This window comes from Barbus barbus (genome assembly GCF_936440315.1).
Source record: "Barbus barbus genome assembly, chromosome: 47".
NCBI classification, from domain to species: Eukaryota; Metazoa; Chordata; class Actinopteri; order Cypriniformes; family Cyprinidae; genus Barbus; species Barbus barbus.
The window spans coordinates 11839420-11860422 of NC_136725.1; the positions used below are offsets into that span (position 1 = coordinate 11839420).

Genomic DNA, 21003 nt, shown 5'->3' on the forward strand with positions numbered 1-21003 from the left:
AAGAGCAGGGGGTGGCACTAACATTTTTGAAATCAAGACCAGACCAGTCCAGTTTAGACTCACTTCTTAATGTGCCAAATTTCCCTCTAAAGGTTTTATAGGCTGCCATAGACTCAACAGGAGCCTCCATACCTTCGGTAACTGGCTCTAAATCTAATGAAAAACCGCTAGGGGAGAAAACAGTTGCATATCCATAAAAACTGACATGCTGCTGTGCTCTCTGCCTTGGGTTTTAATAAATGTTTCTATAGAATCTATGTATATATCGCTTCACACCTAAGGCTTAAAGCACAACTAAATAGCCACCAGAGGAAACTGTTGACATAACCATGAAGTGTTTTATATGCAAACTCTTAACTGCATGTAAAAACAACGGCATCCTTAAATCTTTACATGCATATGCACTGATTGTAATTACAATAGAAGCTTGTTTCCACTAAAAAATTTATGTACTTGTGAAAAAAATAAAAATAAGAAACTGACATTGTGAGATATTAAGTCATAATTACAAGTTGCAATTACAATAAATAAGTCGCACTACATGATAAAAAGATGCAATTATGAGAACTATACAGTTAAAGAAATCAAATTGTGATATTTTAAAATGCAGCTGCGAAGTGTAAAGTCACAATTAATACAGTTGTATTTTTTCTTTTTTACTAAGGCAGAAACTAGCCTATATTTTAAATCCCAAATTTCCAATATACTTTTAAACCCAGTTATACATCAAGGAAGGAATTTATCCTGAATATTAACAACACTTTATTTATGCAAATAAAACATTTAAAGTTACAGGAACACAAAAAAAAAACAAAAAAAAAAACTACATTCGTTACTGTAGCACGTGGTTTTGTTTGCCAGCATGTCATGTTCATTTGATTAGGGATGAGGTTGGCACATGAGCGATTCAAACTCTGTTAAGATGGGCACAGATGCTGGATCATTCAACCCATGGCTGTGCATAAATATTTTTTTAACGATTACAATATGCAGGATGTAACCTGCTCTCAGAGATCAGCTTTAGTGCAGTCTTTGTGGAAGGGAAAGAGCACAGAACACACGTGTGAGTTGCAAAGTGGTCTTTTCTTGTAGGTAATGATACTGCAGAGTGACGGGACAGTTTAAAAGAAGCATTAAGAGAATACATCCATTTAAAAAAAAAAAAAAAAAGTAAAAAGTGACCTCTCCTAAGGAAAGGGATTACAAAAGTCTTAACACAGCAGAGTGCACTTCAAACCCACTTTCATTGGATTTCAACTGTACTGAAGGAGAAACATCACTAGATTCCACCAACGTGTCCCCATAGGAAACCCTTCAGCCGCACAAATGTACAATATTCACAGTATTTACATGGTGTGGTTCATTCAAAAACACATCCCATGGTTTTGCCTTTCATTTGTTCTCCAGGAGAGTCTTTATATCTTTAATGCCATGTTCTGTTGCAACCACGATCACGTGGTCTAAAGCATTGAGTCGTCCCAGAAGCCTAACCACCTCCTTTATGTGTTCCCTATAAAGAGAAACAATAACTGCATTAAGAAATAAAGGGACGATGCTTACATTGCAGAGCCATTAATATAATGCATACATATACATGGGTAGTTGACGTATCACTGTGTCCTATGGTGACAGCAAAAATGTAAAAAAAAAAAAACCTCTAACATTGAAGATAAACCTCTCTCATGCTATTTGTAACTCTAAGAATGAAGATACATTTTTCTTGTTATTTGTATGTTAAGTTTTTTTTCTACATTTGCTATGCCACACCAATTTTTATTTGTCAACTACCCATATATGATATAGGTGCTTGAATGTACATTTTAATTTTTACAAAGAAACCTAAAAGCATGTGAACATATACTAAGATTAAAGTTTAAGGTCAGTTTAATATTTCTTGAGCAGCAAATCGGCATATTAGAATGATTTCTCAAGGATCATGTGACACTGAAGACTGGAGTATTGATGCTGAAAATTCAGCTTTGCAATCAATTACATTATAAAATATATTCTAATTAGTGCTGTCAAACAATTAATCGCATCCAAAAGCTTTTGTTTACATAATGTTTGTATACTGTGTGCGTGCATATATATATATATATAAAAATACAAACACATGCATGTATATATTTAAGAAAAATATGTTTTTTGTATATCTATATATATAAATATATTTTGTATATCTTTTTATTTTTGTTGAAAAAAGGAGCCTCTGTGCACGCCTGTACTACTACTTTCTCTTACAACAACCTTCATGCGTGTGGTTGCCAGATACAAAGAGTTCAAATCCCCAAATCAGAGCTTCTCTGTTAAAAGGATATATTTTTTACCCGGTGTTTTGCTTAATTTCGCATACTAGCAACCATGCACACACGCTCACTCTTCATTACGATGAACAAGCAAGCTGAAGTTTAGCGATCTCCATGTGAAATGTTCAGCTTAAATGAAAGTGTCATTCAGCCATTATTGGGAATTAGGGATGCACCAAATGTTCGGCAATCGGAATTGTTTGGCAGAAAATGGCAACAAAAGCTCTTTCAGTGTTCGGCCGAATAAATGAAAAGACAGAATATGTTGGACCGAACAATGACATGACATGATCAAATAGAGGGCTGTGCTAATGCAGGAAACATGCCGGCATTGTGGAAGCATTTAAAACCATCCGATAAGGACGAAAAAAATCATTACAAACAGTGTTACTCGTCAGTTGCTTAGTAACATTTTTATGAAGTTTTACAAGGCATGGATGTTCCCAAATTCTTAATGAGAATCATTTATAAATCTGCTGTTATCAACAAAAAGCAGCAGAGGGCTTCCAGGGGATTTCTGCCAAAATAAAAGCTTCTCAATTTGCGCTCATAATCGCAGATGAATCGCCTGCGATAATGAACGTGACATTGCATAGCTTGTCAGTGAACTACAGCTCTGTGTATTAAATGCTCCATCTGAATGCACGTGATGGAGTTTTATTACCAATCACGTAACCAGCTTTACTGATGAGATGTGCATGACAATCGCATGCAATATATTGTGCAGCCCTACTAGATGAGGAGTTAAAAAAAACATGAGTTCAAATTCTATTGATTTGTGCTTATCGGTGAAAGTGCAATACCTGAAATGTAAAAATTAATTTCTCAAATGACAATATTTCAGTTATTTCCATCTTTACCTCACATTTCTTTTCTCCAAGTCGGATCCAGCCACGCAGCTGCGGTAAAGACTGCTGGCCAGGTGTTTCAAATATCTGCAGAAGTTCTCCAGCTGAGGAAGAGTCTGCTGTCCTTTCAGACTGCTGAACCACTGCACAGGAAAACACTCCGCCACCTGAGGGCAGCAGTGAGAGCAATGAAGTGCTTTGAGTTGAAGGACTTCTTATATAAACAACTACACAACTGATTTAAATCACACTAAAATGTGTAGACAAGTCATACCCTGCGGCATTTCTCCACATGTTCCTCGCTAACGTCTGTGGTCTGCAGGGCTGAGAGAATGTAGCGGTTTAGTGTGCTGTCCACAGCGAGCTCCTTCAGCACAGACGGAGACAGGATCCCATCCCATATTAAGATATTCCCAAGTAACTGAACACAAGAAAGATTTTTAGTTCAAATCTTTAATATTTGAATATATTTCAAGTTAAAATAAGATTAACTGATTCAAACGACAGCAGAAAGTCTTGAATATATAAGCATGACTAGCCATACCTTTACACAAGACCAAAACTGTCTCTGGGAAAAGAGGTAAGGACCAGAGTTCTTGTTCTCCATTACACTGTCAGGGGAGAAAACAAAAATTATAGATCACACACACTGGTTCATAAAACATATTTAATCACATTAGGAAACTAGATGATGTTTACAAAGAACAGCATATATAAACGGTGACACAACAGGAGTGATTCAGCTTTTACACTCACTTTTTCGGAAACAGAGGCAGAAAAATATCATCATCAAGAGCTCGTCGAATTCGCATGACTACGGTCCTCAGAAGCTCCTGAAAACAAAACACAATTTAGCCAAGTAAAGTTTGACTTTTCAAAATAAGTAAAAAAAATAAAGTTAATTTATTGACCCTCTAGACCATTGGTCTCAAACTCAATTCCTGGAGGACCACAGCTCTGCAGAGTTTAGCTCCAAATCACACCTGCTTGGAAGTTTCTAATAATCCTGAAGACCTTGATTAGCTGGATCAGGTGTGTTTGATTAGGGTTCGAGCTAAACTGTGCAGAGCTGTGGCCCTCCAGGAATTGAGTTTGAGACCAATGCTCTAGACAAAAACAATGTCAGGCTTCTAAGGATAAAAAAGAATGACAGTCAGGAGAATATGGAGTTCACACTAAAGAAGATGGGGGGAAAAACACAAATCACCTAAATTTTACTCAGACATAATTTATGGATAATCAAGTAAACCTAACTTGCTTCACTCCAGTAAATATTCTTCTTGAAATACAGCAGTCTGGATCAAAACACTTAAAATGACACTAAAAGGCCTGTTACATGCTAAAATGTATGAATCGATCATGTAGAACAGCATGTACAACAGGTTTTCCAGCAAAGTATTCTGCTAATAATTTAGAGGCCTTAGACGGTTTGAGTATCAAATATAATACACATTTGGATTGATAGGGCTAAATGAAGATCAAACACAAAAATAAGAGCCTGTGGCTTTAATGCGTTCGCCTCATCTGTTCACTGACTTGAGTGTTGCGGTTGTCGCCATGCATCACAGTGGGATAGTCTTTAATCAGCCTTTGCATGAAAGTCACCAGTCTGAATGTCTGACTGCTGGAGAGCGGATCCCACACCTGATCCGTCAGCACTGAGGGGGCAACAGGAAAGGCAAAAATTAAGTTTTAAAGGTGAGATTTGGGTTTGAGATGTTCTGAGTTTACAAGAAATAATTGAGCCATAATGATGGGATAGACTAACCTGCTAGTTTAGGAAGCAGCACTCTTTCCACAATAGCAGGAAGCAGGCTGTTATCTATGTCTTCCTCTTTCTTTAGGGCGCTCTGCTCCCCACAGCCATAGAAGAGCAAAGACTCAAACCACAGCATGTACTCAAAGTTAGGACACTCCACCTGTATGGCATAATTTTGGCATTTTAAGACAAACATGTTCAGGCGATGCAAAGCAGATAATAAAAATGTGGGGAAAAAACATGTTCTGTGTACCTCCAGTGGAGACCATGAGATGAGCTGTAGTCGAATAAGGGGGTTGAAGAGTTTGGGCAAACACAGTCCGATGTAGGCGTCTCTATAACAAGTAAAATATAGCTTTCTCCAGGTCTCAAAGTGAACCTTTATGTTGTCCAGTGAGTGGAAATCCTCCATAACATCCTCAAAAACCTTCTTTGACTCTATTAAAATGCGATCTGGAAATCAAAAAGATAAATTGTTAATGGACAAAAAGAGTAAAAATTGACCAGCTAAAGTCGTTCCCATATTTAAGTTAAGTTGGTCACCTCTCTCCAGATTGAAGCTGGTGATATCAGTGGACGTCTCTTCATCATCACTGGACAGCCCCTCCTTATGCTCGGCTCTCTTGCCGTTCTGCTCTCGAGCTTGTCTGCGACGAGTTCTGTTAGGAAATGTTGAAACTGAATTCATTATAACTGAAATACATCACAGAAACTCAAGTAGAGTAGATCTGTGTATTGATTTTCTGATTCAGTCTAATTTGGAGTCTATTTAAAGGAGTGGTTGATTGAGATTTCACTTTTTTAATGTTAGTGTGTAATGTTGCTGTTTGAGCATAAACAAAGTTACAATGCTGAAAGTTCAATGCAAACGAAGATATCGTCTTTTAAAATTAAGGGCGTTCAATGCCTACAAAACCGTCTGGTAGGGACTACAACGAGTTAGTTCCCAGGTCCGTTACATCACAAACCCAGATAAAGAGTTGTTGCCATGCCGTCAAAAGTAGGGGTGCACCTAAAAATCTATTCATATATGAATCGCGATTCTGTCTTATAACAATAATGGATTCACAAGTTTCAAAATTCATGTTCTAAAGCAGCGGTTCTTAATTGTGTTCCTCGCATCCCCCTGCTCTGCATCTCTCTCTCTCTCTCTCTCTCTCATTCAGATCAGCTAATATCCCTCTGGGTCTCAATCGGGCTCAAATTGATAAGCAATATTGACGACGTCAATGTTTACAACACAACCGGAGCACATGCACTGAGGTGAGGGGCGTGACGTTTAGATGTGCATTGGCGGTTTAGCGAATCACACTGCGAGCCCACTGCGTATTTCTGAGGGAGCGGCTTCATAAAACCAGGAAATCATCAGCGCGTTTACAGGAGAAGGGACAGAACAGTGTAGAATTTAGGTAAATTATGTGAAAAATTATGCGTTTTTAAAAAAAGCCAACCACTCCCTTTAAAGGGATAGTTCATCCAAATATGAAAATTCTGTCGATAATTACTCACCCTCATGTCTTTCCAAACCCGTAAGACCTTCGATCATCTTCGGAACACAAATGAAGATACTTTTGAAGAAATCCGAGAGCTTTCTGATTTTTGTTTTGTTTGCACACAAAAAGTATTCTCATAGCTTCATAACATTACAGTGGAACCACTGTTTTAACGATCTCCCTACTATCTTTCTGTGCCTTGAATGTTATAGTTGCGTTATTGTCTAAGCAGGGTCAGAAACCTCTTGTATTTCATCAAAAATATCTTCATTTGTGTTCCGAAGATGAACAAAGGTCTTGCGGGTTCGGAACAAGATGAGTAACACACATGTGTGTGTGCCTGTGTCTGTGTGTATGCATGTATGTGAAAGCATACCGTCTGGCTTCTCTTTCAGCTATCCTCCTCTGCTTGGCCAGCTCCTGATAGGCTGTGCGATCTCTACCGAAAGAATCCAAGTTAGGGGCCATAACAGCCTTACCTGAAACAGAAAAACCAATATTAACTCACAGTAAAGCGGAGCTCACAAGCCCTGTTGCAGCTTATAATGACAGACTAGATACTCATTATTACCTACTCATTAATAAATCATAGATGTTCATGCAACCCAGAAATTTAAATAAATATTTAGTTACAATTTGAACTCCATGCACAATGCTCGATTTTTTTCACACAAAAATGAACATTTTGTCATCATTTACCTTAAGATAAAAAAACTGTATGACTATTCTGTTGAACACAAGAGACAACATTTTCAAGAAAATGTTTCAACATTTACTGGTAGCCATTGACAACTCTTTGGTTACCAATATTCTTCAATATATTGTCTTTTGTGTTCAACAGAAGAAAGAAAATCATACAGGTTTGGAATAACACAAGAGTGACAAATTAAATTTTAGTTTGAACTTTAACCAGTCAAGTTTTTTCCCTCATCAGAATGAATATCCAACTAAAAGCTGATTTTGATCTACCTGTTCAATTTTACTGGGGTGAGATAAAAACTCTCCTCCAAATCACTCACCTGCTCATCTTAGCAATGTTTCAGTGTAAACACTGACCACTAAGAAGCCAGTGAGCTTTCACCATCCGAAAGCCAAATACACTTTCACTTGTCTCAATCACACACAGACAGGACAGTCTCTTTGTGTATTATTCTGATGTGCAATTAATCACAACTGTATAACAAAAACGTGAAGAAAAAAAAAACAATAAGGCCATTCAAATAAAAAATAAAAACCTTCAAGATGGACTGACTTGAAAGGCTGGAAAACTCCGACGATTCATCTTTAATATCATCCTGTCTTCTCTGGACGAGACGGGACGCCCGCTGCCGAAGTAACTGGTGCATGGCGACCTCTAGCTCCAGAATAACAGGCACCTGAAAGATATGATGCTTTTTGTGACAGCTGAACAAAAGACAAGGGGCTGGAGACCGAGACGAGGGGTTCAGTGTGTTGGAAGAAAGTAAGCAGCAAAACCAGACCAAATTAAGCCATAATTAATGAGCTCTGGACATAAAGCCCATTAGAGCTGAAACAAAATTGGCTTCCCCCTGTGTTAATTCTTCATGTTATTTACCTTATTAAGAGCCAAAAGAAATTGGCTGAGACGTTTGAAACTTCTGTGAAAGACTTCCAGTTAGCCATTGTTGGTTATTTTTGACAAACAGTATTTTTTTTATTTATTTTTTATGTAATAGTACAAATATTCCACTATGGAGAAAATCAATGGGATTTTTACTTCTGTAACCTTATGTTGCATTCTACAGTTTTCTGAGACGTACCAAAAATGAATGTAGAAACCTTAAGCTAATGCAATCATTAAGATAACATCCCGGATTTAACTGATAGCTTAAAGGGTTAACCCTAAAAGGAAAATTCTGTCATTAATTACTCACCCTCATGTCGTTTCAAACCCGAAAGACCTTCAAAAAAAAAACTTTTCTATAAACTCTTCTCTTTCATGCAAGTCCACAGGTTGAACCACGAACGTCACATGGACTATTTTAATAATGTCCTTACTACCTTTCTGGGCCTTGAACATGGTAGTTGCGTTATTTAATTTAATAAAATATATCTTAATTTGTGTTCCGAACATGAACAAAGGCCTTATGGGTTTGGAGCGACATTAGGGTGAATAATTAATGACTATGAATTTTCATTTTTGGGTGAACTTTCCCTTTAATGAAAAAAAAGCATAGTTATTGACTTTAAATGCAGAAAGCTTTACAGTAAGTGCAGTATAGTCCTTCTTGATATAGATTTACCTTTTTGACCATTTATTACTTTCAGTTAGGGGTGGGCAATATGGCAAAAATATCATATCACGATTCTTTGTCATGTTGGTTTTACTATGTTGTCTGAGCAGTACAGCCAAGCTAATTTCCCTATTATAAAGACAAATCCTTTCAAGGTAACAAAATACAAAAAAGAACGGTGGATATTTAGGCCAAAGTGGGCGAAGATGAAAATCTTTGTCATTATTTTATCTTTGTTAATAAGCAAAGTCAATGTGGACCAGCAACTGTTTGGTTACCCACATTCTTCAAAATATCTTCTTTTGTGTTCAGCACATGAAAGAAATTAATACATGTTTGGGACAACATGTGAGCGAGTAAATGATGACAGAAATTACATTTTAGGGTGAACCATCCCTTTAATGACAGTTGGCTACATGTTTAGTTCTGTCCCTTTAAGACCTGCGTGTATCTAATATACAGGCATGCATCCGTTTTTCTCTCAACTGTTTACTTTCATTTTAGACATAACCAACTGAGTCTATATGTAAACCTTGTGTGTTTTGACGGTATTAGCTCAAAAGATAACTTAGTAATCAGGCTCTGTTAGACAGGCTTTTTTGTTCGCACGCTTCGGGTGTACAGACTCAGAAAAAGCACAAGTCAGACCAGCGCGTGAATGAAAAGTTTAACCGGCAAGGCTTTAAAACACACGCAAATAATGTACTTTTGTGATTGCGAATAAGTGCAATGTCCCGTGAGAGTAACTCTACCGCTGAGTTAACACTGAATGGATGTGGCATTGTACAGTACATACAGATGGTGGCCCCAGAACTGCAACTGAAAGAATGTGCGCTGTAGCACGATACTCCGATATTTCTTCAAAAGCAAATCGTAGAGACACTATTATCGTCCACGATCAAAAATAGTCATATCGCACACCCCTACTTTCAGTATTTTTAAAAGTGGTCCAATGAATGACACTGCGATCTAGTTAGTTAGCTACCTAGCATCTAACAAATTGGAAGTCTCGCACAAAAAGGAAATCATGACCTATGACTTTCTAAATAAAGTGACAAAATTTCCCAACTAATAACACTTTTGATGAACTGTTCTCCATGCCATGCCATCAAAGACACCATGAATTGTGTATATAGTGCCTTTTTATAGCTGAAAAAATTGAGGGAAACACTGAAAAGCCATCTTGATGCATCTTGCTGTGGGAAAAAGTTGGAAGATTACACCACAATCCATGAGCTGATAAAAAAATATGACCTGGTGGACTGCTGAAAATGCATAGTTTTGTAAATGAGCATCTTAAACATGAACTATGAGTATACGAAGTAGGGTTGTAACGATATATCACGAAGGTATCACGGTTTGAACGTACACGGTTATCATACCGTAAACATTTGCATATCTGCTGTTTAAAAAAAAAAAATAATAATAATAATAAATATATATATATAAAATCTCACCCGCGCATATGCAATTTATTTCGGCTGCTTCACTCTGCTGAAATGACAGAGACAGAGATTGTATCTAATCTCCATCCCCCGCCAAAAAAAAGTTTAAATTTGCAGTATGGGAATACTTTGGATATTAAAAAAAAAAAACACGAACGTGGGGTTGTCCTCGAGGACGAATCCAATTTGCAAAAAATGTGGACGCAAAGTGGCTGCAAAAGCAGGCAATACATCCAACATGTTCGCTCATATTCGCGGACATCATCCCTCCGTGCAGATAAAGGTATGTCGCATTTATAACAAGTTACAAGACCGTGATGTAGAGGGAATCCCGGTGCAGTCGTGAACATGGGATTTATAGTATAACGTTAATGAGGATAGATAAATCAAAAGTAGATATGAGTGGCGCCATTTTATCTACTACATATTGAAGTATTCATGCATGACACTAATGATGTTTTCAGCGTCTACATAAACATGAACATCAGCAGAGCTGCTCTGAGAAAAACCAGTTTTATTTGAGAAAAACCATTGTCAAATACACTAAACTGAAAGGTCTGCTACAACCCGTCAAAATAAAAGTTCAATTTAACTCAGTCCTGACAGAAATAAATTAGCATTGTACAATGTACTTAAGTTATGACAACAATAATAATATTCTTTATAATAATTAATTTAAACATTATTTTTAAGGAATATCATGTTTGTTCATGTTTTCACTTAAAATACCTCTGTTGTGCAGTACTTTGCCAAAAATAAAAGTTGTTAAATTTTCATTTGATAACATTTTAAAACATTAATTAAAATGTTAAAGTGTGATAAGGCTTATGGCTTTATTTTGTAATTTTTTACAAAAAAACACTTTCATTAAAATTATTTCAAGTATGTTGCAATAAAGGATTTGTTCACTCAAATAACTTGTTCTTATTCTTTTAAGAGTCATTGTTACTGATAAGAATTGTTTAATATATACGGTGAAACCGTGATATTTTCTGAGACGATTATCATACCGTGAAAATCTCATACCGTTACAACCCTAATACGAAGTAAGGTCATTTTAGTTTAAATTAATTTTTAAGGTGTAATAATTACACAATTCTGACTGACACAGGCAACATTCAATAAACTTCAAAATCAATCACAAAGAAATATAGTACCAAGATTGGGATTTTTTTTTTAAATAAACAAAAAAGCAAGTCAGTGAAAAAAACAGCAGGAACATTAAAAACAAATGCATTCATTCTTACCTTTTCACTGAAACACTCAAGCAAGTCTCCAACATACCCTCGCATTTCTTGCAAGAATCTATATTTGTCTGCGGCCTCCAGTGAGGAGCCCTCCAGGAGCTGGATGGTCTTTTTGGAGGCCTCCAGCTCCTCCTGGATCTGCTCAAAGCGCCGGGCATTGGAATCGTGCCCATGGCGCATGAAGCTCAGCCTGGCACACAGGGGAGTCAAAAAGAGATTTATTATTAGTGATCTATGGGGACGTCACTATGGCCGCACATGTCCTGATGAAGATGGTTTTGTCAAAAATATGCAATGGATACGGTGGCCGAAAAGTGCAAAACAAATCACGATTCTGAAAACAAAATATTAAAAATTACAAACGCAAATCTAAAAAACAAAATAACATTGTGTTTTCTGACTTGTTATTTTGTTTTTTAGATTTGCATTTATAATGTTATTTTGTTTTCAGATTTGTGATTTGTTTTGCACTTCTCAGCCACCGTAAATGTAGTCTGTAAAACAACTGCAGATTTTAGTATCTGCAAATTACACCACCTTTAGGATGAAATATTACACTGCAGCCAAACATGGAGCTGAAATATTGCACACGCTAGCCAGAATTAACCTGGATCAATGTGCCTTGGCACTATGCTGGAAGTCCAAAGTGCAATATGAGAATCATGAAAATTTATGGGACGTGCATCAAATTTATCTTAGAAAACCAAAACTAGTGTTTGTACATTCAACATCCATGGAAAATCCAACTGGGCAGATCTGAACTTGCAATTTGAGGGGTTACAATGGCCGCCGATGAGTAGGCAGTTCAGACCGTACCTGTCTTTGAGACGTTTCTTTACCAGATCTGTGGTTATAGGGGTCAGGTCACAAGAGGGAACGGGATAACTGGGAACTGAGGGCTCTGCCTTCAAAGGCTTGCTGTTGTCTGCTCCAATTGTGGCAGCGTAGCTAAAGGGCATGGCGTAGGATGCTCCATATGGCTGTGCATCATAACTGCCTTGGTAATACATAGTTGGATCCTCAGATTGGGTGGTTTGGACCTAAAATATCAAGGAAAGTATATGCCATTAAAAGGATCAGAGTGTCAACATACACTTAAATTAGTCGTTTGAATTTTTTTGGAAGACTGCATTTATTTAATTAAAAACACACAGTATAAACTATAATAAGTGTTTTCAATTTCAATTGATTTCAAAATGCAATTTATTCATGCGAAGTCAAAGCTGAATTTGTCACATGCTAATGTTAATTTGGTGGACTATGTCTATTGTGTTACTGATTAATTATTCAATACTGACAAAATTTGCTAAAAATATTTGTTGGTTTTTACTTTTAAAATAAAGAAATGTGTCAAATTTGTTGTAATATTGTAATATAAATATGGGAATTATTGTTCCAACTCACCTGTGGGATGCTAATGCCCTTCCTGATCTGCTCCTGCTCCCAGCGACTCACTTCCTCATCCTGCCCATCACCTAGAGCTTCATCATCACTGCATTCTATACCTGAACCACAACACACACACACACACACAAATTCAAAACACTAAGGTCAGACTTTGGTTCACTGCATATCTTTTCCAGTATGTGACTTCCCACAAAAGTCCTATTCATGGTAATTCAGTCTTTTTTGTGTGACATATTCAACATGACAACATTTATTACAATGACAGTCTGTTTGGAGATCTGGTGAATGGGGATTCCTATAATTCTACATAAATAAGAGGTTTAGACGGCTAGCTCTGAGCTTCATTCACTGACCGATCTCCTCCGCTATTTTCTGTCTCTGACTCTTCATCTTGACTCCACTGAAGACGATTCTCTTCTCATCTTCGTCGTCACTGCCACCGTTCTCATCTTCATGAGTGAGACGCTTGTTTGTAGCCTCATTCTCAACCAGCGGAGCTTCACCCCCGAGCTCTCGAGCCATCTGCCTACGCTTACGAGCAGCATGAATGAAGGCAGCGTCAGGGATCTCGCCTGTTGAAATGCATGACACTTATTGTTGGTGTAAACACAATGACTTATTTTCACATGAATTAGTTTAAACAGAAAGAGCCTAAATGGACTAAAAGCATTTGCCATTTAAAAACATGGATTTGATTTGAACAACATTCAATGTTTAACCACAATAACCATAAGCAGGTTCCAGCCCAGCATGACTGTTCTTGAAGCGTTTAAAAAAGCCTAATCATGCTGACGCTGGTCCTGTGACTTGCTCTACATGTTCGGTCTAGATTGATGGGAGCTCTCACCTGGTCTGAGCGAGCTGAGAGCCGACAGAGTTTGGCTAAATGCTCCACCCGCAGGCCTTTGCTCGCCATCCTCCTCCTGTTCCTCATTGCTTTCCACCTCCATTTCTTCTTCTCCCTGTTCACTGCTGCCCTCCAAGGGCTCCTCTTTAATTGACAGAATCTGCGCAGGTCCACCTGGAATGAATAAACTGGTGAGCGATAAATAATACAAACTTGCCTTGTAATCTTTAACTAGCTAGATGGTCAAGAGGTAAAGATTTCTGAGGGTTTGTAATACTTTTAGGGTCTAAACTACAATGGATGAAAAATAACCCTCGAACAAATGGGGTCACACACTGTAAAAAAAAGTTGGTGTAGAAAGAAAAAGTTGGCGCACCAACACGTACAAAGAAACAGCAAGTAGCGAATTGAATTAAAACTTTGAAGTAGAAAATCCAAAATAGCAAAATCTTGTAAGAATGTAATATCTTATAATAATCTGAATATTCGTTTTATTTACAAGTATGAACTTTTTTTGTTACAATGTACTCAATTCTCTAAAAAAGTCATTAACGCTTCTTTCTGATGAGGGTGCACGTATGCATTTTTTTTATTGTTATAAAAATATTTAATTTGATGTTTTCCTCAAAATAAAAAGCAGTCCCCTGACGCTGATCTATAAACAGGCATGACAACATGGCAAAAAAAAAAAAACCTAAAAAATTATTGTACCAATGCGTGTGTTTTGATCTGGTATGGCACTGCCGGTCTTTTCCAAATCCTCTTTGTATTCCTTCTTCAGCTGCTTGACAATCTTCTTGCTGTGGTTGGATTTCTTCACACGGAACACTTCAGTCTCATCTAATAGTGACAGATATATAGTGAAATGCATGAAATTATCTGTGCAATTCACTAGGATTTACATTGCAAAGTATTTTTCAGGATATTCATACTTTTTGATCAATTAATTGTTTAATTAATTCGTGTTTTTCGGTTAGTGACTGCCACTTTAATGAAACGAACTGTTATATAATTTCAATAGACTGTAATTAGTTGGTTAACTACACGGCACATCTCTAAACACGAGTAATTTGTGAAATGTTAAGTTTTCATAAGTGTATTAATAAGTAGTTCTATGGCAGTTAATATGCACCGTCATCTTCGTGGAAGCTCAGCAGACTCGCTTTCGGTTCCTCTCGGTTCTCATTCTTTCTCTTCTTCTCTTTGTTGAACTTGACAGCACCGGGCTGAAATCCGTTTCCGTGATTGTTCAGCGTGTTTGCTGCAGGAGCGGGGCCGGTGGTGGTGGTGGACTCACTCGGGTTCGCCGAGTCTTCAGCCCCGGGCCCGCCGAACTGCTGGTTCTCCTCTTTCTCCTCATCTTCAGAGTCATTCCTCCGTCTGAAATTGCACCTCTTGGCTTTCTTAAACATGGTGATATAGTGTGCAACGCCTCTAGGAGAGTAAGTACAGACTGATTTTTAGATTTTTGCGGGGCGCCAATGATGATAACAAGCCCACCATTTTGCCTTGGCGGAAACGCTTATGTTCCTCTGCGGATGTTTAGATTTGCTGAGCGGCTTCGGGAACTCGCTGCTGCCATCTACATGAGAGGTGCTCCAACAATTTTAAATTTGTTTTCATAGTATTGGTAGTCAGTCATAATGTATTAATATATTACCTGCAAACACTATAAAAACCCTGTAATTTATTTTCAATAACATTAATTTCATTAACTAATAGTTAATTGTTACTATGGTATTTTGTTTAATGGGTGACCCTGGCATTGCATAGACGTAGGCCTATGCCTTTTTCCAGATTAAAATAAAAAAATGATTTCAAAATATTCTAATTTAAAGTGTGTATTCGTGAAGAAATGGAAAATAAATATACCGAAAGAACACATTAACTGTTCTTTATTTCTTATAATTGGAAATCAACCATTTACACAAATTCATTAATGAAAATAATAGCCAAATAGTTATGTAAAAGTTTAAAAAGGCAAACAAAATGTTAAAAATTACAGAGTTAACACTCACACACCTGTAGGTAATACATATGTGCGTAGGAAAACCGAGGCCAAATACAAAAAAACCTCAACAATACTGCACACTATCAATGATTGCAAATATAAGCTATACAATACATATTAACAATGTTTTGGTTCTATGACCTTCATCAGGTATACAAAAATACTCATTTAAAAACAACATATGACCAATAACGGCAATGATACATAATTACCAATCACAAAATATCGTAATACGTCATATTAGAAACATCCTGTAGAAAGGTTATCTCAGAACAAAATTTTACTCATGTGCAATAGATTGAAATACAATACTTGAATAATGTCACTCTATAGCATCGCATTGAACACAGCTTCATCATTTATACCTATAGGTGAAGTATGAAGAGTAAATATCCAGAATAACTCAATTCCAGAGTTACATATTTTAAAACACACATGATGATGGTGAAGGACTGCAGTGACAGCTTTTACTCGTATAATATTGTTTGTTTAGTATTATTTATTTTCAGTACTATTATTAACTTTTAAATTAGCTTTTGCTTTTATATGTTCAGTTTTCATGTTAAATTTACTTTAAGTTTTAGTAATTTTGTATTTTTGTTAGTTTTTAGGTTAGTTGCATTTAATGTATTTTTTATAAAAATTTTGTTTGTACTTTATTTCAGTCAAATAATGAACACAATAGTTTTAACAGATTTGGTTAACAATAACAACACTGATCTCTCATGTTGTTAGATCACATAGTTTCACACTTGATCCTCTTAAAACCATAAAGCCAGGATAGAGAGGCTGAGTGAATCTGGTCTTGACTCTTTTGAGAAGGGTCATTGTGTCAGAGACACTGTAGAAGGACAGAGTCCCTGCAGTGTGATCCACATACACTCCTATTCTGGAGGACTGTAGGGGTACAGCGATTTTACTGTGTGCAGAATTATGTGTGAATAACAGATCTAAGTTAGCGTTTCGCAATGTCCAGGATTGATCATTACATCCAAACTCACCCTCAACACCCTTCCTGTCGATGCTCTTATAAGACACTGCTATTCCCACCCAACAATTCCCACTCCACTCAACCTCCCAGTACGCACGTCCACACACACTCTCTCTACACAACACCTGAGTGCTGACTTTAAATCTGTCTGGATGTGCAATACACAGCTGGCCTTTTTCAGTGTAAGTAACTACTGTGTTCCTCTGAGACAGATGGAGGTGGGTATTTGCTGTGTTTGGATCCAGACTGAGTTGACAGGAAGCTGAAATAAAATAAGAAATATACATGTATATTATAAAGAAATGCACAGATTAGAAATAAACTTAAAGAATTAAACAGTAAAATACATTTTTCATTATTTTTAAATTTCTTAAAAATCAGAACACGGAAAAAGCAGGCAAGGCAAGAGTATAAACTGAGAAAGCTAGGGCAGGCTCCGTAAAGTAGCTATCAACTAAACAGTGATAAACGCTAAACAATACTCAGCAGTTTGGGAAGGATCTGAATTGGTGCAATATAGTGTGTGTGTGATTGGTTACAGCTGTGTGTAATCAGTGCAATGGATGATGGGGAATGCAGTCCAGAGTGATGTGTAACGCCTGTTTCACACATGCTCCATCTGCGTATGCAGTCCGTGTGCGTTATGTATGCAGTGCAGAAGCAGCACGGACTCATTGTGCTTTTACACTGGATGCGTTTGCAGTCCACTACTCATCCGCGGCTGTTTACCACAAACACAACATTTATCCATTATTTTGAATTCAATTCCAAACGTTGTTAGCCTATACCGAAAGTGCTTTTTCAGCATTGTGATCCTCATTTATCACGGTACAGTTACACAATCTTTCATAGACATATTCACATTTAAACTCAATTATAAACAACGTATTGTATGCATTTGTAGATAGATTTGTAAATTAAGTTGCTCAAGCAAGTGGAAACACATTTAAACACAGCATATAGCCTACATTGTGTTAGGCTATCACAAATATTTTAAATTAAAACCACTGACAGAAACAGTCGGCTCTCGTGCCTTTTACATTTAAATCTTTATTAGAAAAGATTTCTAAAACAAAGTCTTAAAGAACTTTGTTTTTCCACCTCCACAATACATATGTTGCCTTTTGTCTAAAAGTGCACTTTTCTTTGTTTTAAACCTAGCCAAAAAGCCTGTAAAACACAGTAGACTTTAATTATATCTATTTATTGCGAAATTACTACATTTCCATGTCAATCCATGTTCATATTTACTGTGAACAAAGCGCTGTTAATTCAGTGCTTGCAGCACAGCAAAAATAGACTCAGTGCGGAAACGATCACTGCACTGCTGCAGCCGCACCGCTCCTGGAACGCACTGCCGGACCGCAACCGTATGCAGTTTGAATGCTCTGATCCGTTACATGGGTGCGGAGAAAAATACGCACCGCAAACGGAGTCTATGTGTGAAACAGGCGTGGCGTGAGGGTCAATATGATGGAGGGGCAACCTGTGGTGGCAATTGGAAAGTCCGTGAACCGGATTCGTGATAGATAGATAGATAGATAGATAGATAGATAGATAGACAGACAGACAGACAGACAGACAGACAGACAGACAGACAGATGGATAGAACACTTACATTGTAAAAACTCCTCCCTAGTCTTGGGATTATTGGTGGCAGTGATTTGGATGTATTTCACTATGGAGACCAATGGAAAAGTGTGATGTTTTTATTCAAATATATTTCAAATATACAGTTTAAACATTTATACAACATGAGTACTATAAATATATCTATACATAGTATACATTACATCTATAAGTTAAAGCATGCATCAGGTCACCAGTATTTTACCTCTAGCAGAAATACGTTCCATCACCTCTTGACAGAAATCTTCCAGTTTCCCTCTCAGCAGAGAGACAGATTTTCCAATATTGTCAAAAGAGAGCTGGGAACTGACAGTGATTTCGGGTAGGTCCATATAAAGCAAAATGGGAGGCCTAAAACTCTACAGACACAAAAACAGAATTACAATAAAGACATCAAGCTTAAATAAATAAAGTCAACTTTATACAGGATTTCAATGATAATTCTAATCTACATAAATGTTACACAGATTATAATCAAGTCAAGTTCAAGTTGAGCTTTATTGTTCAATCCTTATATTATCGGTTAAAGAACTTCTCAATGAATAAAATGAGTAAAAGTCCTCTTTAGTATCAGGATCCTGTCACCTGAAGGAAATGGATGTGTTCGTCTGTGTGTGACAACTGCTCCAGCTTCGTGTCTCTCCTCTTCAGTGAATCAATTGATGACTCCAGTCTCTTCAAGAGCTCTTCAGCTTGATTTACTGCAGCATTTTCCTGAGCTCTGATCAGCTGTGTGACCTCAGAACGTCTTCTCTCAATGGAGTGGATCAGTTCAGTGAAGATCCTCTCACTGTCCTCCACTGCTGCCTGAGCGGAGCGCTGTTAGGACACACAAAGCGAGGGTTCTCAGACAGTATGGAAAGTGGCCCAACACTGGACTTCCATGTTGACCTTTTCCAGCTCAACGCAGTTCTCCTCTAAAAACTCACCTTGTGAGAATCCACAGCCTTTCTAAGCTCCTGACGTTTTTGCTCTTTCTGCTGGATTTCCTCATTGTATCTTCTGCGTATTTCCTCTAATTTCCTCTGTTGAACAAAGAATTAACAGTTAACTGTGAAATGTCCTTCAATATCAGTTCCTATTAGATTTTCAAAAATCAGCCTGGGCTGCATTTCTCAAAAGCATCATTAGCCTAACTAAATCATACAGACCACTGGTGCCAAATAACTTTAATATTATGTTTCAAGATAAACAACATAGGTTCACTTGATTATTCATAAAACATTTTTTTTTTAACGAAATACATAAAATGTGAGTTAAATATGATACGTCAGACTTTTGAAGAACTTGAGGAATCCCCATTGTATTGCACTGCATTTATGTTTATTTCTCCCTAAAATGAATATCAGAAAGCTTAAGTATTTAAATATCATCTTACTGTGACATATTATTGAAAGATATAGAGTGACAACTCTTTGTTAGTAGTATGCTAGTAGTAATAGTCTGCTATTCTGTTATAAAGATCTCATTAAAGCCAGATGCATCAAATATGATACAAAACATAAAACAAACAAATATGGCTTGGCTTCACTTCCACAAGTAAATGAATCAATAAAAAAGAAAAAACGAGTGAAACGCATGAAAATATTACAGCTACTACAATGACAAGGTACATCCTCTTACAAACAATCACATTATTTAGTAACTACAATCAATGTAACATATTACTTTTTATAATGTAAAATGAAAAATCATACCTGTTTTTCTGTCCTCTCTGCTGCAGCTGTTCTAGTCTTATGATTTTTGTGTTTGTCCAGCATACACATCATACAAATACACTCCTGGTCAGTTTGACAGAAAACTTCTAGAGGCCTGTCATGTGTCTTACAGATCATCTGCTGGAGCCGTTCAGTTGCTTCCATTAAATGGTGTTTCTTGTCTTTGAAGAAATGCTCGTGCTGTTCAAGGTGAACTTGACAGTAGGAGTTCATGCACATCAAGCAGGACTTGACGGCTTTGCCTTTTCTTCCAGTACAGACGTTGCACTCCACATCTCCAGGACCAGCAGAAGCAGCAGGCTGGAGTGTTGTCTTCCCCAGTTTCTCCACCATTTCAGCCAGAATGGTGTTTTTGCTCAGTACAGGTCTTGGAGTGAAGGCCTGTCTGCATTGGGGACAGCTGTAGACCCCCTTTTCTTCATCCTGATTCCAGCAGTCTGTAATACAGTCCATACAGTAAGAGTGTCCACAGGGAAGAGCCACAGGCTCCTTCAGCAGATCCAGGCATACTGGACAGCAGAACTGGTCCGGAGCCACTGAAATACTGGCTTCTGCCATTTCACCATGCGGTTGTATCACTATGTGGGGATAAAAGCGTGGGGCAACCGCCTTTTCCGTATCTTACTTTTGTTTCCGAAAAAATGAAACTCAGTGTCATCCAGTAGGAGGCGGTTTGTATCTCAGCTTGTTCTTATAATGCTGCAAGAATTTCATCCACAGGGTGTCAGTATTTTCATGCTTTGGTAAATCACGATATAAAAGCAGTACTTAAAAAAAGGCCTCTCTTTATATTAGGTGGCTTTAACTACTATGAACTTACATAAAAAAATAAGTACAGTGCACTTATTGTGCTCATATTGTGCTGCAAAAGACGTTTGCTTCCCTATGGAAACCAGGTTTGTGGTATGGGTTGGTTTAAAGGTGAGTTAAGGTGTAGGCTAAGGGATAGGTCAACAGTGTAATTATAAATGTAATTACTGAAATTAATTACAGATGTAAATACATGCTGGTATTTTTTTTAAATATAAGTGCAATGTAAAACATGTT

General features: G+C 37.3%; 2 protein-coding genes across 2 annotated transcripts; both read right to left on the minus strand.

Annotated features, from left to right (window-relative positions):
• Nucleotides 1-320: 320 nt before the first annotated feature.
• Nucleotides 321-15143, minus strand: LOC306865542 (PAX3- and PAX7-binding protein 1-like). The gene is made up of 18 exons (XM_079410224.1): nt 14740-15143; nt 14319-14447; nt 13608-13781; nt 13114-13332; nt 12758-12858; nt 12170-12393; nt 11354-11543; nt 7659-7782; nt 6783-6885; nt 5457-5572; nt 5167-5366; nt 4923-5073; nt 4691-4812; nt 3911-3987; nt 3699-3765; nt 3429-3575; nt 3167-3321; nt 321-1510 (listed from the first exon to the last, which is right to left on the minus strand). The coding sequence occupies exons 1-18, from the start codon at nt 15017-15019 to the stop codon at nt 1393-1395; spliced, it is 2697 nt and encodes an 898-aa protein (XP_079266350.1). The 5' UTR covers nt 15020-15143; the 3' UTR covers nt 321-1392.
• Nucleotides 15144-15477: 334 nt separating this feature from the next.
• On the minus strand, nt 15478-20616 carry LOC306865588 (tripartite motif-containing protein 16-like). Its single transcript, XM_079410290.1, has 6 exons — nt 19936-20616; nt 19168-19263; nt 18824-19057; nt 18444-18597; nt 18228-18287; nt 15478-16871 (listed from the first exon to the last, which is right to left on the minus strand). Exons 1-6 carry the CDS (start codon nt 20512-20514, stop codon nt 16342-16344), a joined length of 1653 nt encoding a protein of 550 aa, XP_079266416.1. The 5' UTR covers nt 20515-20616; the 3' UTR covers nt 15478-16341.
• Between the last annotated feature and the right edge of the window lie 387 nt (nt 20617-21003).

Excerpts from the sequence above, each read along its gene's own strand:
- LOC306865588 (XM_079410290.1), bottom strand. The coding sequence starts at position 20,514 with ATGGCAGAAGCCAGTATTTCAGTGGCTCCGGACCAGTTCTGCTGTCCA. Across the intron at positions 18,598-18,823 it reads AACACATCCATTTCCTTCAG|AGTTTTAGGCCTCCCATTTT; the intron begins GTGACAGGATCC and ends TTGTGTCTGTAG. Across the intron at positions 18,288-18,443 it reads GGAACGTATTTCTGCTAGAG|TGAAATACATCCAAATCACT; the intron begins GTAAAATACTGG and ends TGGTCTCCATAG.
- LOC306865542 (XM_079410224.1), bottom strand. The coding sequence starts at position 15,019 with ATGTTTAAGAAAGCCAAGAGGTGCAATTTCAGACGGAGGAATGACTCT. Across the intron at positions 7,783-11,353 it reads TTGAGTGTTTCAGTGAAAAG|GTGCCTGTTATTCTGGAGCT; the intron begins GTAAGAATGAAT and ends CATATCTTTCAG. Across the intron at positions 1,511-3,166 it reads TTGGAGAAAAGAAATGTGAG|GGAACACATAAAGGAGGTGG; the intron begins GTAAAGATGGAA and ends TTCTCTTTATAG.